Below are 23,859 nucleotides of genomic sequence, written 5' to 3' on the forward strand. Positions count from 1 at the left end.
GACCTTACTTTATTCTGCAGCACGTAGAGATAGCTGAGTTACAGTCTTCCCCCTACTCTTATTCAGCCTGAGGGAATAGAGAGCCATGTTTTAAACAAGGTTAAATTTCAATTAAGGAAAAACCAAATACAGCACAAAATATATTTTCAGTGGGGTACTAGGTGCAGAAATAGGTTGCTGTAAATGATGAGAGGCAGAGTAACTCCTGTCTTTGCATGACTTCAGTGAAGTCACCACCAACAAAATGAATCCAAATATGTAAGTAGCTGAATTACACCAAACTGCTCCCTGTTCCTGCCCTTTCTTGCTCACTGTTGATAGCAGGGATGTGCCTGCTGGCAAGTGCTGTGAAAACCAGACTACCTAAATTTAGCCAATGAATGGTTTATGAATCCAACACATGTTCCCACTGTTGTCATAGCTAATCAGAAATTCAGAATTTCAAGCTACACTCAACCCCAGATAGACTTCTGTCTTCAAAATAAATTACATCCCAGTATGAAGCAAGATAAAATAAAAGGTGCCCTGGCATAGCTTGCTTGAATCTTACAAATTTGGAGCACCAATAAGTGAAAATACTAAAAGTGGTGAGCCCTAATGGCAGAAAGCCCTTTACAAATCCAAAATGTGAATAATTTAGGAAGTCACACCACAGGCTGTATAGGGTTGTGCAATACCCACTACATCACTCTGAATTACTGCAAAAGAGTTTAGCTCTGTGCTCCAGGAATTCAGTTGTTGCCTCCACTTTGACTCATGCTGCCATCTGTAACCCTCACACCCATCATCTTCATTCATTTGCTGCTTTTGTTTCTCATTTGTTCCACACTTCTTTTAACGTGTCCGTTCTTTTTTAGCCTCTGGCTGCAGGTAGAACTCCCTTTTTGTGACTAGTTGTAAATGTTGGGGATTGGCCATCAGCTGGAGGCATGGCTGACCTCATCTGAAGAGTATGAAAAAGCAGGGTTGGAACTTTTTCCACATTTTTTTGACCCAGTCCTATATCCAAAAGGTCACACTTTGCCTTTCAGTTTAAATGTGTCATTTGCTGAGGCCTGCAAGAGTTACAGATAAACCATAGTACAAGTGTTCATGGATGCCTGATTCAGTGAAAATGGGTGTTCATTTCCTAATGTGTTACATTTGCTTTCCCATGCAAATGGAGCATTTACTCATACAGCAGCTATTCCCTGGTTCCAGTAACATTCACATGCAGGTTAAGCACATGCTCAAGAGTATTTTTGAGACTTTGACATGAATGTTGACCTTTTATTTGAATAAAATCTATCCATACAATAGTATGTTTTGTCTGTGATCATAAGTAGGAATCAACATGATTTGTCCAGTAGGTTGCTGCTTTCCTGTGACAGACAAGTTTCATTTTGAATGGCACATGCACATCAAGCCAGTGTCACAAAGGTAGGACTCAAAAACAAGTGTACTGACATTGTAGTTAGCTGGTGGAGAATACTGTGTTGAGTGCAGCTGGTAGGTTGCTCAGAATGTATCTCTTAGCTAGTATTTTACTTGAGTAATCTGCTTTAAACCCAAAATTGCTGTTATTAAAGAATTTGGATGTATGAGTAACTGCTGCTATGTAAACCTGAGAATGCTGCAGCTTCGTAAGATAATTCTGGACTAAAAGTATTTGGCTGCAGTTCAGAATTCTGTAGACAAAGTTACTCAGTAGCCCAAATTCTTGGTTTGCCTGTGCTCATAAAGTTAATTAACAGAGAGTTTAAAATAATTTACTAAAGAGAGTAACAGATTCTTTGTTACAAGTGTTAAAAATAGCAAACTGACATATGGTAAAGATTATTATCACCAAATAATTTTAGACATTTTAATCAATGAATATATATATATAAATGACAAAATGTGCATAAGCCCTGAGTTACCTCTTTCAAAAAAAGAGACAATAAGATAATTTTGGGCTTTTTTGAAGCAAGCATCATGAGCACGTTTCTGTAACTGCTCTCAGGTCTATTTGGTTCAGCAGTATCTGTAATTCTTAGCCTACCTATTTCTGATACCTCTCCATGTTTCTGCTTTGTCCTTCTGTCACTGTGCTCTGTAAATGTACAAATTCAGACACACTGGAGTTGTGGGTGAAGGGGGAAAGTTGAATTGCAGTGCAGCAAGAGATGGAATATAAGTCAAAACTTTCTATTAATTAAACTTTTATGAATTTATCTATTTTAATGGCAATAGGTTCCCCATTCTTTCCCACTATTTCCTTTTCCTGTCCTCAAAGTTTTTGCCATGGCATTAATTAATAGCACTAGAGAATGCCAGAAACAGGTGGAAAAACATGTTTTGTCTGCTGAGGCTTTTGGAAGAGTTACTGGCAATACTGCATTAGTCTCTGGCTGTTGATAGGTACAAGTATGTAATAGAATGAGAATTAGAAAACTAGACTGGCAGGGTGCTGCTTCTGCACATGACTGTGCACACATATGTTAAACCTAAACTTTAGGTGTGCATAACTTTAGGTATGCAAAATATCTAAAGAGTTACTCCCTTGCAAAGCAATGTTTCCAACTTGAATCAAGGAGATGCGTGGGGACGATTGTGACTTGTTATTTCATAAATAATTTTCCATGTAATTAAAATGGCCAATATTTTTCAACTGACTAATGTATTAGTAAACAGGATTTTATGTGTGCATTCAAAGCCAGGACTCAATATGCAGTCCATTTTGAGGGATGAATTAGCATTGTTATATACCTGACAAAAAGTAATTCAAGAAATGAGCGTGCTGCATTGTTACACAAGATCATGAAATGCTGCTGCTGCCAACACAGCATTAGTACACCATTTTATTTTTATTTCCTGATTGTAAAGAGTAAGAAAAATTCAATAGCCTGGATTCATCCTTATAGGAACTCTCTTAAAGTAGGCAGAGTTTCTCCTGCTGGGAGTTAATTCATTAACAGCAGGTTTCACAAATATCACTGATTGCATAGATTCCTTGGTGTGCTGCTGAGCAGCCTTTCATCTGCAAGCGATGCCATGCATTCCTGGAGCGAGGGGATCTCACTGTTGTAGTAAACACCATACCGGGCTGCTGGTGCAGAGCTGATAAACACACAGTCGGTGCATTTACCACAAGACAGGCCCAAGGTTTGACAAGGTTTGACATGTTCAGAAAGTCAGTTGGCAGAGCTGCATAACTGCTGAAAGCTCAAGATTCTTTGGCTTGCCCTCACTGTCTGTGGATGTTGCAGCTGGTATTGTCCTTTTATTCGGTGCTTTTTAAAATTTTCACTAGGTACATAATGAGCTTTTCAATGGGAGGGAAAGTACAACAAATTCACCCTAAAAATAGCTACTTGATGCAGGTGAAACTTCTCTAATCTCACCTCCCAAACTTTGAGTAAATTTGAGCCATCGAAATAGATTGCTGTGTACACAGTATCCTTAAATCCTGTGGGATTTGTGAAGGCAGGTCTATGTGTTTGAATTAGTTGGGATGAGAAGTTAAAATAAGGGGGGGGGGGGGAGTATTTGTGTAAGCTCTGTAAGGTTGTCATAGACCTGGGGGTTTACCATTTTAATTTTTAAAAGCTAATGGTATAGTGGTCTTGGGAGTACCATAGTGATCTAGAAACCATTGCTGTCAAGTGGAGAAGCAATCAAAGCAACTATTAACACTTCTGTTAGTTCCTGAGAATTAATTTTCACTCACCCTTTCCTCCCATACTTTTGCAACCTTCCTTTTTACAAACAGCCCTCAATGAAGTTTGTTTTGAGCTGGAATTTGAACGAACAGCTCAATATGGTACAGAAATAAGCAGAATAAAAGTCTTCCATACAGGCTGGAGCTGCCTTCCCTAGGAATCCTTCCTGCAGGAGGAAGATCTGCAGGCATAAAATACAGGGCAAGCTATAAATAAATGTTTGAGGAAGTGAGAGAGTGTGATGTTGATTGCATCACTTTTGCATTACCTGTGTAACTGCCAGACTGACATTCCCTGGGTGGGTTTGGTGGCAGGAATGCCGCGATGGCTGATGCTGGTCCTGCTGCAGGGTGCTGGTGTGGGAGTACCACCTCGAGTCTGGCTGCTGCAGCAGAATCCCCAGTAAATGCTGCTCCAGCAGGAAATGGCTTGTTGAAAGGGTGTGCTGTGATGGCAGTGAACCTGGAGCGGGTATGACTGGTATTTTTAGGATTTTGCAGTTTTATTCACCTGTGTGGATGAGTAGCTGCTGGATCTTTTTGCCTGATCTTGGGATCTGCCGTTTCTGATGTTCGCGGTCAGCAAAGCACAACAGCGTTGGGGTGGTTGTTTTTGTTCTGAGAGCTCCTATTGCTCAAGCTGTATTGCTGCTGAAAAGGAACGTTTCAAGATTAGAAGACAACAATTAGGAAAGTACTTTTATCAAGCTAAGACCTAAAAAGTACTGTAAAACCTCATTAAAGATCTGCTTTTAAAAGGGCATTAGAAGCAACAATGTTCTGAAAGATAGGAGGCATCAGAAATTTTCTGATACAAGGATGAAAGGAGGCCAGTACATTTACTGGTACAATCTGAAAGCTCCAGGTTCGATATGCAATTATTCCCTGGGCTGAAACACTGCAAATATATCACTGCCAGTCCCAGGGAGAGGGAGCACTCAGTGTTTGTTGACTTCTATATTCTCTCCCTTCTTTTCCTCTCACGTGAACTCTGTCGTTTGATGATAGACCCAAGCCTTAAATTTTGCGTTTCTTGTGTCTCGAGTTCTCACCTGCATTCACAGGTATTGCTGACTTCACTGTATCTGAGAGACCTTTGGCAAAGATGTCTCTTCAGTACCTTTTCTGTAAATTTACCAGCAGGCTCAAAAGTTTATTGAGACCATGTGCTTGCATGCAGAGAACATGGTCATAAAATCCTTACTTCAGGAGAGGCAGACTGAAAATTAAAAAGTAGGTTAAGCTCATGTTAGGTGAACAAGTTTACCAAACTGAACCTGCACTGTAATAGTCTTTAAGTACTTCTTAATATATGTGACTAAGAAATAAACTGAAAGCAATTGCTAACTAATTTTACATGTGACTAGGAACAATTTTGTAGGCAGGATGTCATTGAGAGGTTTTGTGATTCGAAATAGCATTTTTGAACTGATTACTCTGTAGTATGGTATGCATTGATTTTTGTAGCTGAAATGTGCTTAAATCAGTTGTTACAGTTTAATATACTACTGGGTTAACTGGACTTGTAATTAAGTCTTCAAGATATCCACCATTAAAGCTGAACTGAAGTGTATTCATTATGCAAGTGAGGGTCTGGATGGTAATTTACACTTGAAACGCGTTGGCTGCCCAGTAAATTTTCTGTGAAGGCTGTGATGTGCCTTGGGTGCTCTGCAAGGTTCCCCATCCCCCAAAGGGCTTATGTAAACTGCAGCACAGTAAAAGCAAATAGAGGGTTATTTTTAGCAAGGCTGTTGCAGCTGGGGGAGGGAAAGAGCCTTGGGTCCTGGAGGAGGGTCTGCCAAAGTAATGGGGGGCTGGTGGGAGCCCCAGTCAGCCCCGTTCAGGTGACCAGGTGGTGCTGTGTGATCTTTGTTGAGAGGTTCATGTTTCTACAATAAAAACCTTTTGAAGCAGAGGTAATTTAAACAAATCAGTGAAAGCAGCAATGTACATGCAAAATCCCTGCAAATTCCGTTAGCTTGACATTTTTGGTCATTTATCTTCAGCGTTGGTAATACTTGCAAAGTTGCTGAAAACCATGCCTGGAACACACTCTTCACAACTTTTGCTAAGGCATCTCAGTTGGATTTTAATTACCTAGTTATGATATTATGAAATCAGGGACAGTGTGGAAAAGTTAGGTGTCTCAAAGCTTTGTATCTGGCAAGGCAATCTTGCATAGCTTCACAAAGATGGTGTCTGCTCTGTAGATACCCTTTCATCAGATTGAGTCTCGAGTGAGCCAGTATTGCTTGGTTTGTTGTTTTATTTCAGTCTTTTCATTAACTCTGCTTATCAGTATGTGTGCCACGAAGAACAGATTTTGGAGTTAAAGTGTGCAGCCTCACTTCTTCTCTGGGTTCATCCTGAATGGCCCCTCTTCACCATTTTTACTGAAGGATTCATTGTTTGCTTCTCTTCCACAGCGCTGGACTGCTTTAGAATCCTCACTTTTTGTTATCAAGGGGACAGGCTTGGGTGGAAGTTACCTCATTTGTAAATGTGTGTACATCTTCTTCCAGAGTATAAAAGCTCACATCTGCAAAACCCCTTGGATGATTTTGGACAGTGTGAGGTTTTAAATAAAATCAGATGAGTGAAGGATGTTACTGGTACTCATGCCAAAAAGTATTGCCATGTCATCAAGAATCTTGACACAATCAAGTGGTTTTGTAGAAGGATTGAGAGGATGGATTTAGAATGCTATGTCACATGGAGATGTTGATAGTAGTGTGTAATCTGTGTATTTTCAATGTTAACTCAGCTCCTCTACCCCTATTAAGTTTGTTTCAGAAATAAGGCATGTAGTATCTGTGAAGCGTGGAACAGTCTTAAGTGAGTATAACATATTCATTATTGTCACGGTGTGTTATCAAGGGAACCAGTAATTAAAATCTCTGTTTTAAAAGAGCTATTTAGAGAAGAACATGTGAGATTATAACTCACTTTATTTTGATTTGTGGCTCCTTCAGTAAATTTGCAAATACCAAATTGTTCTTTGTTGTGAATTCCTCCATGCTGTTTTAGAGCTCTTTGCTAAGTGAGATCCCTGATGCTTAACCATTGCCTCTGGAGTACTGTAGAGCGCTGTCTACCTCTCCTCCATGGAGCTGGTCTGCTCTAAGATTCCAGCAGTTTGTTATCATTTATCATATCACCATCTCTCTTCAGACATTACGAACTCTGTTTTCCTCTCCAGCTTCTCCTCAAGCAGGCAGGTTGCAAGTTGTGCAACTGTTCAGAGGCATTCCCTGCTCTTACGGAGGGTGACTGGGGAACAGGCAGGGAAAAACAGGGTAAGGCAGGACTGGACAGGTCAAAGCAGAACTACTTTCGTTAAACATAAAAAAAAAAACCCAGCACACACACAAAAATCCATCAACCAAACACCAGGCTTGGCCCTCAACCAATTTTTAGGATCAGAAAGGTGTTGAGCCATTTCCCAGTTTAAATCTGATTGGAGCCAAGCCTTAAAAGACGCTTGGGAAGCTGTAGTTCCACTGCTGCTTAATTGCTTCTTGTTTTGAAAGATAATTGGGAACTTTATTTAAAAATAGTAACTTTAGCGTTCAGTCCATTAAATTTGTCACCAAGATAATTTCATTAGACTCCCAGCTGTTTTCATACTGGAATTGTGAACTAAAAATAGGTAGGATTTCTGCTGTTCTGTGCAGAGGCTGTTACCTCCATTTCAGCTCTGACTTTCATTAATGATGTGAAATGTTTGCTTCTCTCAGAGCTTTCTTCTGAGTTGTATTTAAGCAGGTCCTGCTAATTATGCCAAAAACTGTGCTCTGTGGTTTTCTGATAAAGTCACGTGGCTGTAAAGAATATGAAACTGATTTCCCTCAAGACAAGTCTTACAAATGAAAGATTAGTGCCGCACCCAGTACACTTTCTTTCTTTCACCAGTCTGTAAGAGGTGTTTGTAATAATTCAACAAATACCTTTTAAAACCAAACAAAACATTAATGGGCACAGGTTTGTTACTATTATTAGAAAGGGGTGTGATTTACCCTCTCAGTTCGGCTCTCATGAGCAGTCTCTTTGTTGTGCATAATGGAAATCACAGTGTAGATTGTGCAATAAAGTGACAATTACCTTGTTTAGGTTGTATGAAACACAGCGTGGTTTTGACAGAAAACTCTGTGATTAGCAGAATCTGTACAAGTGCATGCTGCTTTTATACATACATGGATTACAGGGCAAATCAAGTTGTTGTATCCATGTTTAAATTGTGTCTCTCAAATTTTTAACTGCTTGCCATTTAATCCTAACATCCATACCACAAAGCATTGTAATGGATTAATGCTGGACATGCAGAAAGGCCAAGCAGAGTTTTACTCTACAGAGTTATGCGCAGATGTGTCTTGGTGAATGTGTGGCAGTTTCCCTGTGTGCTTGCTTAGAAATCAGTGATGCATTGGAAAAGTTGCACCTTTCAGTTGTGATGTTAGCTGAAGATTTTTTTGTGTTCTTCCTTGGGATATGTTTGTCTGTAACTCCGTTAAATGTCTGCTGACAAAAATGAATGCAGGCAACAGGAGGAAGTTCTGCTGCAGAGCAGTGTGGGCCTTGGGTGGATGGCTTTTTCCTTTTTAAAGGATTGGTGTTCAGAGCCACAATCAAGAAAGTCAGTGACCCAAATGTAAATTGCATCATCCTTTACCTTTTTTTTTTCCTTCCCCATTCTGTTGTCTGTAGCAAAGAAACTGAACATGTTAAGATGTGTTAATAAAATGTGTCTCTCAAATGGAAGTGGCCTCATTCAAAGGAAGTTAGTTCTCTGGATTTTTGTTAAACACTTGCTTATCTGCAGAAGTACTCCAATGGTGTGCCCTTAAAACCTGTATTTAGATGCAGTGTATAATTCTGGCATAGTTTATTAGCATCTCAGATCTTTCTTAATTTTCTCCTGTGCTTGTTGGCAGTCTGTTCCTTGGACTTCCTGTGCATGTGCATTTATACAAAGAAGATAACTGTAGATTACAAGCTGAGGCTGTAGGATCTAAATGTGGGTGAGATGGGGTGATGGAAAAGTGCCATATTGAGAGCTCTGCACCTGTCATGGGTTTTGAGCATCAGAGTCAATACAGGGCAGCTAGTGTGTTCAAGATGCTGCAAAAATGACTTAGGCTAGAAAATGTAGAAGAAAACAGAGAATGGCTATATTTGGTACTTGCATATTCTTAACTTCAGTTGCTGTGCTGAGGCACCCTTTTTTCTGGTGAGTCTAATAATTTGCTGCTGAGTAGAGGAAGTGGAGTTAAAGTGCTGTAGTGTGATAAAAGCTGTGTTTCACATGTGGTTATAATGTTTATAGACTGGATATGTATAAGCACCTGATAGGTGTAAGCAATGTAAGAACACACCTCCTTTTCACCAGACCCTCTGAACTCTCTCTTCAGACTTCTCTGTATCTGCCCCATCTGATCTGAGTCTCTTCCACCTTGCAGTCTTTGCTACTATTCTCAGTGCAAGCCATGAGCCAGAAGCTCTAATTATAATGATGTTGAACAAATGGAAGTCTTGGAATTGTCTTTGGCACCATTTAATCACATAATTTCTAGTTAAAGGTATCAGGGCAATAGGTGAGCCAGTCCAAGCTACAGCTGGGTCCCTGTCATTCCACCAGAGCTGATGTGTACCTTTGCTTCCTAGCACAGCTTTGGGCTGCACCTTTATTACCAGACCTGTGGGTTCTGAATGTCTCATGCCCACTTAGGTACGTATTTGAACCAAGACTGCAACACTGAAGGGTGCTGATGCTGTATATCCTTCAGTGCATCTTTACAGCAAGAAACTATAAGAGGGTTGCTGGGTTTATGTCTTTGTGTAGAATAATAGACTTGAATATTGAGCAGAGTGTTGTAAGGGTGACCAAAGCCCCAGCTGGGTTTGTAACCCCTTGACATACGGTGATGTGAGAATACATACTACATTTGGGGGAGAGAAATACTTTCTTAGGCCCCTTCTCATCTTTCTCACTGCAGCAATTCTACCCATGATTTTTAGTGTCTGGTTTAGTTCAGTTCTTCTCCTGAGACTGTTTAAATGTTTCTTTCATGTGGAAGAGGAAATTTTTAATCTGTTAATAAATAATTTAGGTTTAGGGTTTCAGCCATATAAAATGCAAACATAGACACTGCCCTCTGCAGACAAAGAGATGGTCAAGATATGTGTGTCCTCTGCTGTAGTCTTTCAGGTTTTAGTCAGCCAGTGGAATTTGGAAGTTATCTGGAACTTGAATGCACCCCTTGGGTCTTCTGTTTGACTTCTCTTTCCCTCAGATTCTCTGGTGCCCAGCTGGGATTGAGTGGAGGCGGGGTGGGAAGTCCACCCACTTGTGGTGAAAAAAATGAGTTGTTATTCATAGCTTAGTGACTTTCTTTTCAGTGTAATGAAATAAAGTTTAAACCAGCATCACTGCAGTTTCAGAATTGATGCCCCCTGAGATGAAGTTCTTTTCCACCTCCCAGTGTGTTTGTTTCACACTACCTGCATAGGTAGAGTTCACCCACACCATTTTGTATTTGTTTCACAACCATAATGGCTAGAATTTTTCTTCTGACCTTGCTCTTTCCCTCCATCCCCTGAGGATAGGGGAGCTAAAGTTAAGATTTCCAGAGAACACGGCAGTCATTTAAATTTAGCAGAGTTTTTTTACTGTATACCTCAGTGCAGTGGCTCTCTTCAACCTCAGAAAAAACGTGGTTTGTGGTCAAGGCTCTGGCCCTGCTTGGGAGCACAGAGACCCAGCTCAGAAAGGAAGGATGGGGCTGTGAGAGAAGACTCCCTGCCTAGGCTTCCTCAGTCCTTGGCCTGTGTGTAAAGTCTGCTGACAAGGAGGCCAGTGAGGATGCTGAGACTGCAAGAGCATTGCATGTGTGTCACCTTTACCTCCTGAACCTTAATATTTTCCTGAGTATAAGGTTCCATTTCAAGATAAAGATATTCATTCTGCTGCTGAGAGTTTTTGAAGTTGTAATCCTAAAATGATTTGTTCTATTAATAATATATTTAATATTTGTTTAGGTAATTACAACACTTTTATGTAACTGTAATAAACAGAATCAATAAAGCTAGTTCAAAAGAGCTAATTCCACCTGAAGCAGCTGCACTTCCTTATTGTAACATTGTTTCAAGCCAGTTAGAGATAAAGGGATTTTAAAAGTCTTTCCAAAATTCCCTCTCACCTCGTTTTCCCTGTGCACACTCACCCAAGAACTTTCTCACACGTGCACATCCATCCCACACACACATCCTTGCACACTTGCTCTAGTCCTGCTTCAGTTCCATGTTTTGCAGCACCTGACCGCATGGCTGTGAGCTGGTGAACTGTGGTGGAAAACCTCTCTGTGCTGAAAGCAGCAGACGTGACTCTTGGCTGAGAGAGGAAACAGGCTGAGGCTGTGCCTTGTCAGGGATTTTACTTTTCCTGTGCATGCTTCGTTCTAAATTCTCTGTGACTTTAATCTTAAAAGCAAGCAGCTTAGGGAAGTCCATCTTAAAATACAAATTTTGCAAATGCTAAAATATCTTATGCCAATATAAAGGCTATCCTTTTGTCTGTTTTCCAGACACTTGAATGATTAGAGCTTTCAATGCTATTTTTAAGGTCTGTTATAGCCAACCCTCTGTTTTGAGAGATGAGAACTGAAGGAGTTCATATTTTTATAATGACTAAAATTCTGCTCCAGTTAGCAGGTCAGTGGGGAAGAGAGGAGGAAGTGCTAAAATATTTTATTTAAGAGATTCTGAAATGGCATATCACTTGCTCAACCACAGCACTCTGTTGGTGAGCCGTTGTAAAGCCACAGTATTCTGTGAGGTATCCATTTTAATTGTAAGCTTAAAAGCACTAAAAACTCAAATGCATTTTGGGGAAATATGCCACAGTCAGTGACTGTGTATTGATGTTATCACAAACAATGGGTGTAGTACATGAAGGTGGAGGGTCTGTGTTATATTTTCCTTTTAAGAGTAGCAGAAATCTCAGCAAAAAGCAAAATCATGAGACTGGGCGACTGACAGTTCTTTTTGTTTGATATTTTATGTTGCTGTGAGAATAAGAGGACTGTGCTTTTTCAGAAACACGGTCGCTCCCTGTGAATGGCTTTCCCACAGAAGGATTATGGTCACCTTTATTGTTTGCCTTTGAATTTGGCTTCAAGCTTGATTTCTTGCTCCTTTTATCTGCTGGAACGTAATGTGTACCAGGGAGAGACAAGCACTTCTTCATTTTATTGTACGGCAGAAGAATGCAGAAATACATACGTGCAGACAATGCTTTTCACAGTAGGCAAAGATTAGTGTCTCTGTACTACTGTAAATTAACAGTATAAAATTGATACTGTAGCTCTGTGTCACGTGTTTCCTTTAAAATGAAGTTTTCTAAGTATATCTGGTATTAAATTTAATGATCAAGCAAATGCTTTCAAGAATAAAGAATAGCTTTATGTTACAATTCACTTCAGAACAAGGGGTGTGCTCTGTATAGATGCTTTTAATACTAGATGCCAGGTTGTGTGCCTCCTTTTGCAGAGGCCTGGAGTTGTTTTCCCAATCTGGAGAAAGAACATTTTTTTTAAACAGGGGAGGAGGGGAGCATGCCTCTAAGAAAAGCAAGATCTGAAATGCAAGCTGCTGTAAGCTGTTTAAACTGTCAGCTCCCAAACAGGTATTGACAGGTAGTCCTGTGAAGACACTGTGCCAGTCCAACCCCGAGTGCCTGCAGCAAGCATCACGTATGATGCTGGCATAAAACAAACTAAACATTTGAGCATCCTGTGAGCAGGATAACAGCCAAAACTACTGCCTTTTTTCAAAAGAACCTAACTGCTAACAAAATTCTCAGGTAGTATGGTGCCAAAGCAGGCCAAATCCCAGCATTGGATTAATATCCGTGCATGTTAATTCTATATGAACTTTGTACAAGTCTGTTTAAACAAGGCAGTGAAGTCCTTCCTACCACTCTGCTCAAAACCCAGCAGCAGTTTGTCCTCCCATTGTTTTGGGCTCATCTGGGGCCTAATTCCTTCCCTGAGCTATCACTGCTTCCCTAGTTCCTGCGGAAACTCAGTCCTGCGATCAAAATTCCTTTTCTGTCACATGAGGTCATGTCAGCTCCACCTACCCCTGTCTCTGAAATTTCTATTAAAAATTATGTTGCCCATTTTCCAGACAGCATCTGGGGAAGTGCCTGGTTCTGTATTCTCAGTGTTTGGGCTTTAGGTTATACAAGACCCACAGAAGCTGAGAAATGTGCAAACTGCCTGAATCTTCGCTCTGTCCATCTTTACAGACAGCTCTGTTTCTTCCAATTATATAAACAAGTATGAAGTGCTAGTTCATGAATTCTTTTGTCATCTGACAGACATGATGCAAATACTAGAAAGTAATGCTTCTAAAGCATTTTGTGGCTGTCAGTATAGTTATTGCTTCAGCTCTAGCAATTTGATTGATTGTTGTTTTGTTGGGGTTTTGTTCTGTTTCACTTTCTGCCTGTGTTTTTTTTTGGTCCCAGTCATTGAGGGAGTAAGCTTTTAAAAAACATTTTAAAATCATTAACATAATGTTAATTGTATTAGTGATGTCTCTAGTTTTGTCCAAATAATTCAATTTAAAAATTATATATATATCAACTGAAAGGAATTCTGCTGATGTGATGGCACTGGAGGGAGCTAAACACCATAAGGACAAGGTTCATAAAAATCCTTTGTTGAAACACAGTGGAAGGATATCCCATTAGATTCACCTGTTTTAATTGCTCAAGAGCAGGCTACAGTAGGGAGATCTATACTTTATAAAATCATACTTGAGTTCTCACTTGTCCATCTTGATAGCTTTATAGATAGTAAAGACTATGGAAGCAATTGGTTATTATCTTCAAATTAAGTCAGCTTTTCATTCCATGTATAAAGTAAGTTTGTAGTCTTTAGTGTGCAGAGCTCTTGCTGGAATAACTTTTAAAAAGATACTGAACTTGATGGAGTCTGATTCGTCAAGATGACAGTCTTTGAGGGTCAGAGGAGGTTAAAACCATTTCAAGCATCAGGAAAGACAGAAATTGCAGCAGGTAAGTCAGAAAATAACCCTGGAGTGCAGGCTGTGACATCAACTCTCATTCACCACACTCAGTTTCCACCCTCACGTCCATGTCCAGCATATCTCTTGCCTTTCATTCCACTTCCAGTAACAAGTTGTTTAGAGATGTCTACTGATTAATTCACTTCATGTTCTGTTTTAAACACTGATTTGTTATAAAACAGAAGTAAAGATGAAGTCAGGCAAGCAGAATTGCTTTAAAGTGTAGAGAAAAGGTAACATCCCATATATAAAGCAGTAGATTTGATAGTGTAGCACAGGAGACAGGAGCATTAGTGTGAGGTATGTTTGACCCAACAAAAGTCAGGGTGAAAAGTTGGAGGAGCAAAATGCAAAGTGAAGTGAGAAATCTTGTTAAATGAACATTTCCTTGCTTCACCTTTTCCCATTATTTTTGTCTTACTTTGCAGCCTACTGAAAAGAAACAAACAAAAAGGAAACAAAAGGTTAACAGGAATTGTAGCATATTTCTCCCCACTCACTCACACCATGTTCTTGCCCCAGGCCTGCCCTAGAATCAGATCACCATATAGTGATCTCATCCATATCGTTACCTTTCCTTTCTGTACCCAACCTTGGCCTTAGATCAGCTTACGTTTTTCCTGGCATGGCAAAGAAACTTTCTGGGCTACTCTGAAGTTCTTTGACATATACAGGCTTGTATTGCAGAGGGAGCCTCGGAGGCACGCAGTAGTGAGTTATTTTTAATCAATCTCTCTTGGTGGTTGTGAAAGTGTGAAAACACATTTGTACAGGTTTGCAAACCAGGAGTGAAGGCAGCTGGAGCAGCCTCGAGTGCTTGAGGGTTGTGTCCATTAGTGGTGGGGGGAAACTGTGCAGGACAGGTTTGATTTGAAAGCCAGTAATTGAATATGGTCATGGGCAGATGGCTGTCTTGTTCGGGAGAAAATGCACCCCTGGTCAGTGATAAGCATAAAGGAGCACAGACCAATCTGCCTGGGGGAGGTCTCCCTCCAAAGACATTGCTGGAGCAGGAGGCATCCGTACACAGCATCATGTCCAGATGAAGAGTTAATGGCAGAGGGGAATCTGGCAAGTGTCTTGGGGGTGATGTGGAGTATTGGTCAGGTTACCTTGTAGTGTTTTCTGCTCTACAGGCCTTCCATCTTTCTACCCGAGTAAACCAGCAAGTTTGTTTATCCTGTGAGCCAGAAAGGGCTATCTCGTAATATTCATGAATTGCTTTCTCAAGGAAGAAAAAAGAATATAGTTGTTTTTTACATAATTTAAATCAAAACTTGCAATTGAACATAGGCTCTTAAACTAACTTGGAGTATCTTTATAAAAACCAATAAATCCTGACTTGGGCTGCACTGTTGTGAAGTACATTTTCCAAAATACTTCTGTGCAAACTGCTGCTTCCTGAAGCACGCATTGTTCAGATGGCAAGTGAGCAAGCTGAATGTGGTAAAAGGAAGGGGGAAGGGAAGGAAGGTTTACATGCAGCTTGAAGCCTGGGTGGAAGTTACTCTACAATTTTTAGAAATGAAAATATCCATGTAGGGACCTAAAGGAATCCTGTGGGCTGATGGTGCAGTTTGTGTGGAGTGCGTGCACAGTGCCTTTATGGCATACGGAAGATATTTTACTGTGGCTTAATGCTTATAATAGTTGGAGGGGTTTGATTGCCATCTGTAGTCTATTGGTTTTTGATAGAGCAACTAAGATTTTATATTTGAGGAGTGGTGTTCTCTGTGTTAGATCATGTTGACTACTATTTCCAGTATCTGTGAAACTGCAAAGTCTTGCAACTTCTGTCTGATTCCTCAACTGTTGCTTTCATATGCTGTAGAAAATATTAAATCTCCTGATTATACAAATGTCTTCTGTTGGGTAATATTGACAAATATACTGAATAACATTTTTGACATAACATTCTGTTCCCACACAGATAATTTGGATGTAATTGAATGGGTTGATCAAGAGTCTGTGCTAAAAATATGACATTTTCTCACCCACTAAGCAAAAGAAAATGCGTGCTCAAAAGGCACTTTGTCAAGCAGAGCAGTTGGAAAGTGGGCTGGGTTATGCTGTGACTACTGATTCTGCCTTCTACCTCTGAAGGCACGGCTCAGGTCCCGCCTGAGTTGCAGACACAGCTGGTTTGTAACCTCAGCAGAGCCCACAGCCCTGGTTTTGTTTCTGCTGAGGGTCTGTGATGCAAAGTGGCAGTGGCAGTGCCAGGGGTGAGGAGTGCAACCATTGCTGCAGCCTGGAAAGGGCTTGGGGAGCCACCTCTTGTACCAGGCTCCTGGAGGCACTGAGCAGTCTGGGAATGATTTTACCTGGAGCAAAGAGCTCCAGCGTGTGCAGGATCCCATCCAGGATGCCTGTCAGATTCACAGGAGTGTTTAAGTACGCTTGAGCCAAAGCAGTACAAAAATAGTTAGAGGGGGAAGTTTTGAAGACCTGTTTTCTTCTGGTTTTCCTTATTTTAATAGTCTCCTGGGCAAAAGGCTGCATTGTTACAGTTTCAAAAGCTGTACGGGTTTGCTGCAGAGTAAGGGGACAGAAAGAAAAATAGACCTCAGAGAAAAACTGACTGTTTAGTATGCAATAAAGTAACTTTTATACTTCTCCCAATCTCCTATCAAATAAATCTCATGCTAACAAGCAATCAAAACAGTTTCTCTGCCCGTCGCTCCACACAAGCCGATCTGCATTGTACCTTTTCAGCCTTTGAAACTGCCTGTGCCTATTTTTATTTGTCAGGCCGGGGCTGGGCTGGCCCCATTCCAGATGTGTCTCACAAGATTTGGTGCTGATGAGCTATTTATAGCACTGTGGTTCCATTGTCATGGCAACCGTGCTAGAGGCCAAGGCGGCTGGGAGCTATTTCTGGACTTGTGCTGTAATGTAAAACTGATTGGGAAAGTTAGTGCATCCTCTAAGCCAGACTAACTTTAGACAGGCAGAGAAAAAAAAAAAGAAAGACAACTACAGCCTCTTTAAATAGATTTCTCTTTTTCTCCTCCCTTTTCCCCATTTCTCTTTTTGGTTACTAGCATTTTTTGAAGGAATAATTTGCCTTTCTGCTGGATTTGTCTAAAATTCATTCATGCCTTCCATCAGATTGCACTTTAATTACGCAGTTTGGGAAGCCTGCTACCTAACCAGCCTTGTTTTTAGGGCAAGGTTTGTATTTCATGGCAGCACAAAAGTTAAAGGGGGCTCTGCTGGCTGGTTTGTGAGGTATGTTTAGGGTTGCAATAGTTGCAGTTCTTTATATCCCATAGCCTTAATACTCTGTTTTTCGTGTGTGCTTCATGTTCTCCACACCATATAAGGAACTGTAACCTTGATTACCACAAGATGATTCCAAATATATGGAGTCATACTTTTCAGCTTTCTCATTATTTGCTTCAAAATTAGACCCATGGTGCCCCTCCGCCTCCAAGTGGCTGGAATGCTGCAAGGTTCTTCTGTAATTACAGATGGGGCCACGCTCAGAATCACTCTTCTGGGATATGTGCGCATTAATACTATCTCTAATTAAATGTTGGGCTTGAGACTCTTTTAAGCACAATGGGTGTTTGACTTGACTTTGGAAATAACAAAAAATATTTGCAGCTTCTTGGAAGGTTTTCTAAAGAGTTGTATTTCAGTTTCCTTCTGTTCAAGTTTTACACTACGCTTTGAAGTTCATTTCCAATAGAAATCTGGTTTTGAATGGGGTCCTAATGTGTGAGAGTTAACATGCAGAGTTTCGTTATAGGAACATCTTATGTGAGATGGTTTTTACATGCAATATAGTGCTCTCACAGTGATTCCAATAATATTTGTTACAATACTGTCCCTTTGTGCCTGTCTCTAAAGGCTTTTTTTTTTTCTTCTGAAGTAATTGCAAAGGTTCTGAAGGATTTTTTTCCCTCCTTATCAGGTTCTATTTAAACAGAAAAAGAGATGTGACTTTCTTAATATTTTAATCATCCAGTAACATGTCTTCTGTGCCCACTTTAACAGTAAAAGTTCCACCTTTGCAAATCATAGAAAATACCGGTATATCTTTAAAAACAAAACAAACAAGCAAACAAAAATTCCAGTCTACTACAGCCCTGATTTTAGTATTTAGTTTCATTTTGATCTAAATCAAGTTCCACTGCATACACTGTCAGTGTTTGCAGGATACCAAGAGGTACCGGCAGATTGAAGGTTTGCTTATTTTATTTTCATCACTCCTGTAACTTTGCCTGTTTTTCTGCTTCTCTTGCAAAATAAACTAGCTGAAATGTAAAAGCAATCCTTAACATCAGTTTAAGGAGTAGGATTTCCCCCCTACACCCAATCCCCTGCTTGCTCCCAAGAACAGCAGAAGTGGACGGACTAAGAACAGTCAATGTGCACATGTGTGCTTCCAGCTGAAAATAACCCCCTATGCCCAGGAGTGGGTGTCAGTGCACTGTCCTGCATGGGAAGCCATGGCTTGGACACTGTCACAGACCTGTTTTTTCAGGGGTTGAGAAAACTCTGTGTTAACATGGTTTTAAATTATGCTGAAGTTACAGTACATAATTCAGGTATTTCACTGCTCAAATAGCCTTTAAAAGAGAATGTAGTAGCTGTGTAGTACTCCTTTGGCTGCAGCTTCAGCACAGTTTGATCTTTAGGAAGATCACTAAACAAATGTTAATTTATTTCTGGATGTAGACAATTGAATTGTTAAAACTGGTTTAGAGGTGATTGGGGTAAATAAAACTTTAATTCTTAGTAAAAGCTTGATAATTCTTAGTAATATTCTGGTTAATTCCTAGTAGTATCTTGATAAAAACACATGACTTGGAGGAAAAGAAAATTGCATTTCTGCTGACTCAAGGGACTCCAGGCAATTAACTTACTCCCTCTGTGCCTTCCTTTAAAATAGGGATAACGTAAGGTGTGCATTTCAGGGTGCAATGGCAGAGGCAAGAAATGCAGCATGAATGAAGGCAGGAAGGAGTTGTGGGTATGATTTACTGTCTGTAAAATACCTTGAGGCTTTCAGAGGCGAGAAACTTCACAAATATGGAGTTCAAGTATTACTCTTGAGGGTTCTAAGTTATAAACAAATGTTGTATTTAGCTGGGATTGTAATTTTGAATTCTCAATATGCAGTGTTATACTAACATTAAAGATGCAATTTTAGTGTGTCTTAAAAGAGAAACATTTTGTGTACAACTTCAGGTTATGACTTGAGAAAAAAAACCAAACCCTTGTTAGAAATAAAGCTCTTCAAATATAGGTGTGTTGTCAGTTTGAAGAGACCTTTCCAGGGTTGTTCTAGACTGAAAACAAAAGCTCTCCTTCACAAATAATACCAAAAAAAATCAATCCTTGTCTGCCAAGCATTTCGTCAGATCACAAAGAGTAAAATTTCAAGTTACTGTTTATTGAAAAGACTGTCAGGAAATGCTGAAGGAAAGGCAGTCTGATTTCCCCCTCCCTGTTCCTCCCAAAACAACGAAGTTGTGTTGTTTCTTGAGGCAGAAGATTTAAAGCGTTACACACCTTTTCAGTGAGGAGAAATGAGGGCAGGCTGCAGTTCTTAGTCTGGCAGCAACGTTGTTCGTTCAGGAAATTCACCACACACAGGGATAAAACTCTTTCTGTATGAAGAACCTCCAGGATAAATCAGTAACTGGTATATATCTTGATCTGAAATTTGGTATGGGTTTGACATAATAGGATTAATAAACATTTGGGAAGAAATGGGGTACATCTGTGACTTAATTACTTTGACTTGCAGGAGCTAAGGAAAGCTTCTGCATATCTCTCTCTGTGAAGCCTGTCTCCTAAGTGCACCCCTTAAAATTAAAGACACTTGGCTCTTCACAAAGATATATTTAAAACATTGAATGTTTTTCCTTCCTCAATCTGAAGAAGGGAACCCTAAAGATAAAGTGGGTTTTTTTTATTATTGTTCTAGATCATTCTAAATTTTTATTAATACCCTTCATTTTATTACCAAGTACCTTAGACTAAACGACAGTATTTTGCAGTGCAATAACTGATCCTGTTATTTAGTCATGTTCAGAGTCTGGCCCTAAGAATTGGCAGCGATGCTGAATGAATGATTTGCTTTCTGGAAAATAGCTTTCACATATAATCTCTGGGAAAATTTTACAGAAGAAAAAAAAATCACTGTAACTCGGTGCAAGCCTCGCTTGCAGTATAAAATCTGGGTTTGTGGTTTGACAGTTTTATTTGAATTATTTCACCAAGGTCACTTTTTTTTTTTCTTCCTGCCAAATTCATTGCTGACATGGTAGATGGGCATACCTCCAGTGTACTTAGAACAGTCTATAACAGCAGTGAACTCAGCACTCAAGGTAGTACTGAAGGGGCCTCACTTGTGTTTTGGGTAGAGCATAACAAGAACTAAAAATAGAAATTAATGATGGTGAATTTGTTTTTCTTTTGAATTAGGCTTTGTTCTCCTCTGACTTGATTATTAGTTTAATTTACTGGATAGATTATTTGATCTTGACTAACATCGCCTTGGAAGTCTCTGAGCGTTGTGTATTGATTTTTTTTTTCTGAACTCTCCTGCTCCCACTGTTGCTCCTTACTTTAGGTGTGCCAGACTGGGTTGAATTTTTGCTGCTCTTTTCCCCTTAGAGACCAGCTGAAAGAATGTACACGTTATGTTTGTGCAAAAAAAAATCAAAGTGATTTTTAAAGCCTTTAGCCTTTTCTTACGTTGCTAGAGCAGACTCGGGAAAAGGCACACACAGAGGAGGAAATCTTCATTTAACATACTGCTTTGCTCCATTTTCCCTGAAATGCCTCTGGAAGCAGGGTAGGATTTCTGCTAACTATCAGAGTGAAGGACTTGAATGATTATTGTTACAAGTATCAGATGTTAGTGAATGTTGGAACTTGTTTTGGGGGGAAGAAGAAAGGTTTATTCCATTCGACCTTGTTTTACCTGGCATGAACATTGCTATTGGAATTCATCTCAAGTACAGTACTGCTGCTCCTATGTGGCTGATGTTTTTCAAGGAAATCATAGGCCTAAAAATAGTCTGCATAAACAACAGTAAGAGGTTTGTACTTTCAGTTCCAGGTTTTAGCAATATCTTGTTGTTATTTTCTAATTGTCAGTTTCCAAAATCCATTAAGCTGATTAGCAGGGTATTTAAAAACAAAACAGCACGAAACAACACCACCCGAAAAAAAAAAAAAACCACCCCACCCCAAACCCAAAAATCCACCTCTGTGGAACCTTGCACAGAATGTTATGCTTAGATAAATTCTGTGCAGAAAGGCAGGGTCGTTGTTAGTAATCACCTTAAAATCTGTATGAACATGTTGTGTTCTGAATGTTTTTAAAGCATTCTCTGGCTTGTGGAATTGTCACATGGTTCTGAAACAGTGTTCTTAGGAGAGAATATAATGTGACAGCACTAGTATTAGTTGGAATTCTTGCTTGGTATACTGTATACTGAACAAAGGGCTGCTTTTCATTTGGATTTAAAAACAAGTCAAACAAAAATTAAAATTACTTAGAAGCCTTGGAAGGAAAAAAAAAAACAGCTTGCAAATTGCAGTAGACATTTTGTCAACAATTTTATCCTTATATCTGTCTCCACCTTGTCTTTCACGATGGAAATTGATGTTTACACTTTGTCTCATGTTTTTAGTAGCATGTTTAGTAAGATACATTTTAATGTGTTTTATTCTGTAACTCAGACTAAAGTTACTTTCCATTTGTCTCTGAAACAAGGTGTCCATGTAGTTCCTGGTAAAAAGGGCTTGAAACTGAAGCCACTGTTAAAACATAAAATCATTTTTTCCTCCTTTCCCTGCTCGTCATTAGGTATATCAGAAAGTCACTTGGGAAGCAGGGGCTGAAACTGAGGGCTACGACCCTTGTTGGTTTTATTGGGGTTTTGGTTTCTGATTTATGAATCTTGGACGTGGATACCTCTTCCTCCCCTCTAAATTGTTGCCTGCAGCCGTAGTTAGCGCACTTGGAGCGTACCTCCCTGTGTAGGGAGCCAAAGGCAAAACTCAGCTTTTCTGTCTGATTTCTGCTTCGTGAAGAATTCGTGCAAGGAATTCAAAAGGAAAATTTAAGTGCATTGGTTTTAAGACTGTGATTAATTATTAATGTTATGGGTAAAGTTAACTGTAGACACCTTGCTAAGATTTCCTTATAATACTAAAGGAAGGTGTCTGAGCCTTTTGGTGTTGGACAATGTGACTGGGGTGGGGACGGCTTAAAATCTGTGTTGCAAAGCTGCTGGTTTGCTACGTCTTTGAGTCTCAGTAAAACTGCAGTCAAGCAGTTAACAAATTGATTCCTTGAGATTTTTGCTTTTTGAGTTGAAGTGGAAGGTATTTAGGGGGTTACAGTTAATTGGTAAAAGTATTTTGAAGATGGCAGGTTATCATCTTTAAGTAGTGCCTAATGAATTTGAATAAAACACATCTCTTTTTATACCCCTCTGGCTAACTAATGCTGCTTTCTCAGAAAGTAAACTGAAAAACTGGTAGCAAGAATTAACAGAAAATTAGTACTCCATCTCATTTAACTGAACTTGTAATTAAATTGGTTTAGGGGGTTTAATTTCTTCTAAGTTACAGTGATAATATTTTTAAAAAATACTTCTCTTTCAGGAAAATTACCTGCAGACAATTTGAGTCCTTGGTTTAACTGTAATAAGTAGCAGGTTCTATTGTACAATTTGTATAAATTATTTACTTGAACTGCTGATATGTTTGTTAGCGGAGGGAGCAGGGTGGGAGGGGGTTGGAATGAGATGACTGGACCCCGGTTGATGAAACTGTGGCTTTGGCCCTCTGCTGGGTGCTGCTAGGAAATGCAGGTTTGAAAGGCTAGTGCGCATCTGCTGCAATTTAAGTGTATTCAGCATTTTGTGACTCCCGAGTCCATTAAAATGCACTGGTGCTCACCTGAGAACCTGGTGATTACTGAAGTGTTTGATTACATTTTCTAATTTGAGAAGAAAACTTAACTCTTCTTCCTTTCTCTCCTCAGTTTTCTAGACAAGATTGACATAGTCAAACAAAACGAGTATACACCATCTGACCAGGTAAGGAAAGTTTGCACAATGTATCTGTCCCCTCATTTTTTAGGATAATTATCTCAGTAATTTTCTAATCATGGGTGTGACCACACACTTTACATTAGTTTGTCATTTGGATGGGCAAAGTAATGTAAGAACAAATAATTTACTATGAGTGTTGTGGAACACTGGAACAGGTTACCTGGGGATGTGGTGAAGACCCCATCCCTGGAGACATTCAGGAATGGAATGGAATAGAATTAACCAGGTTGGAAAAGACCTTTGAGATCATCAAGTCCAACCTATCACCCAACATCATCTAATCAACTAAACCATGGCACTAAGTGCCCCATCCAGTCTCTTCTTAAACATTTCCAGTGATGGTGACTCCACCATCTCCCCGGCAGCCCACTCCAATGGCCAATCACTCTTTTTGTGAAGATCAGGCTTGATGTATCTCTGAGAAACCTGCTCTAGCTCAGGATGTCTCTGCTCACCAAAACAGGGTTTGTCTGGGCAGTCTTTAAAGATCCCTCCCAACCCACACAGAATGGTTTCATTCTGTGATTCTCTTTTAAGTATCAGTTTCATATTGGAAGCAAAGTGTCTGCTGCAAATGTTACAATTTATCTGCTGCTTAGACTCCAAAACATTAAGTCCTAAGTTACAAAACCTGTACTTGAATTCAGAGTGGTATTTTGTAGTTAGTTATATTTGGGCTGCATACTCAGTCTACAGCAGATGCAAATTAGGTTCTTCTGGATCCATTACCCACTAGGCACCATATGTGGCTGTGAGAGCTTTGCAATGGAACGCATATAAAAGCCAATACAACTTGGGTTTAATAGGATTTTGTGGCCCTTATGCCAATTGTCGTTGTGTGTAGCTTACAACTTCTGATGATCAGTGTTGTCTGCACAGGAAATTACAAGTTTTGTTTTTGAAGAGCCTAATTGTTGTAAGGCTTAAGTGGTTGAGCTCTTGGTTGTTTAAAAGGAAAAAAAAAGAAAATTCAGAGTCCTAGACACTTCATCTAATAGC

At 39.8% G+C, this 23,859-nt stretch overlaps 1 protein-coding gene across 4 annotated transcripts in view; it reads left to right on the top strand.

Annotated features, from left to right (window-relative positions):
* The window catches only part of GNAS (GNAS complex locus), a 149,373-nt gene that overhangs the window by 116,243 nt on the left and 9,271 nt on the right, over positions 1–23,859 (top strand). For all 4 annotated transcript variants that reach the window (XM_068150017.1, XM_068150018.1, XM_068150020.1 and 1 more), the window contains exon 6: positions 22,791–22,845. In XM_068150017.1, the coding sequence (XP_068006118.1) occupies positions 22,791–22,845 (55 nt within the window). The remainder of the gene's footprint in view (positions 1–22,790; positions 22,846–23,859) is intronic.

Source organism: Melanerpes formicivorus, unplaced genomic scaffold (assembly GCF_026170545.1).
Source record: "Melanerpes formicivorus ecotype bairdi unplaced genomic scaffold, bMelFor1.0.p_v2 SCAF_19, whole genome shotgun sequence".
In the NCBI taxonomy this organism is placed as follows: domain Eukaryota; kingdom Metazoa; phylum Chordata; class Aves; order Piciformes; family Picidae; genus Melanerpes; species Melanerpes formicivorus.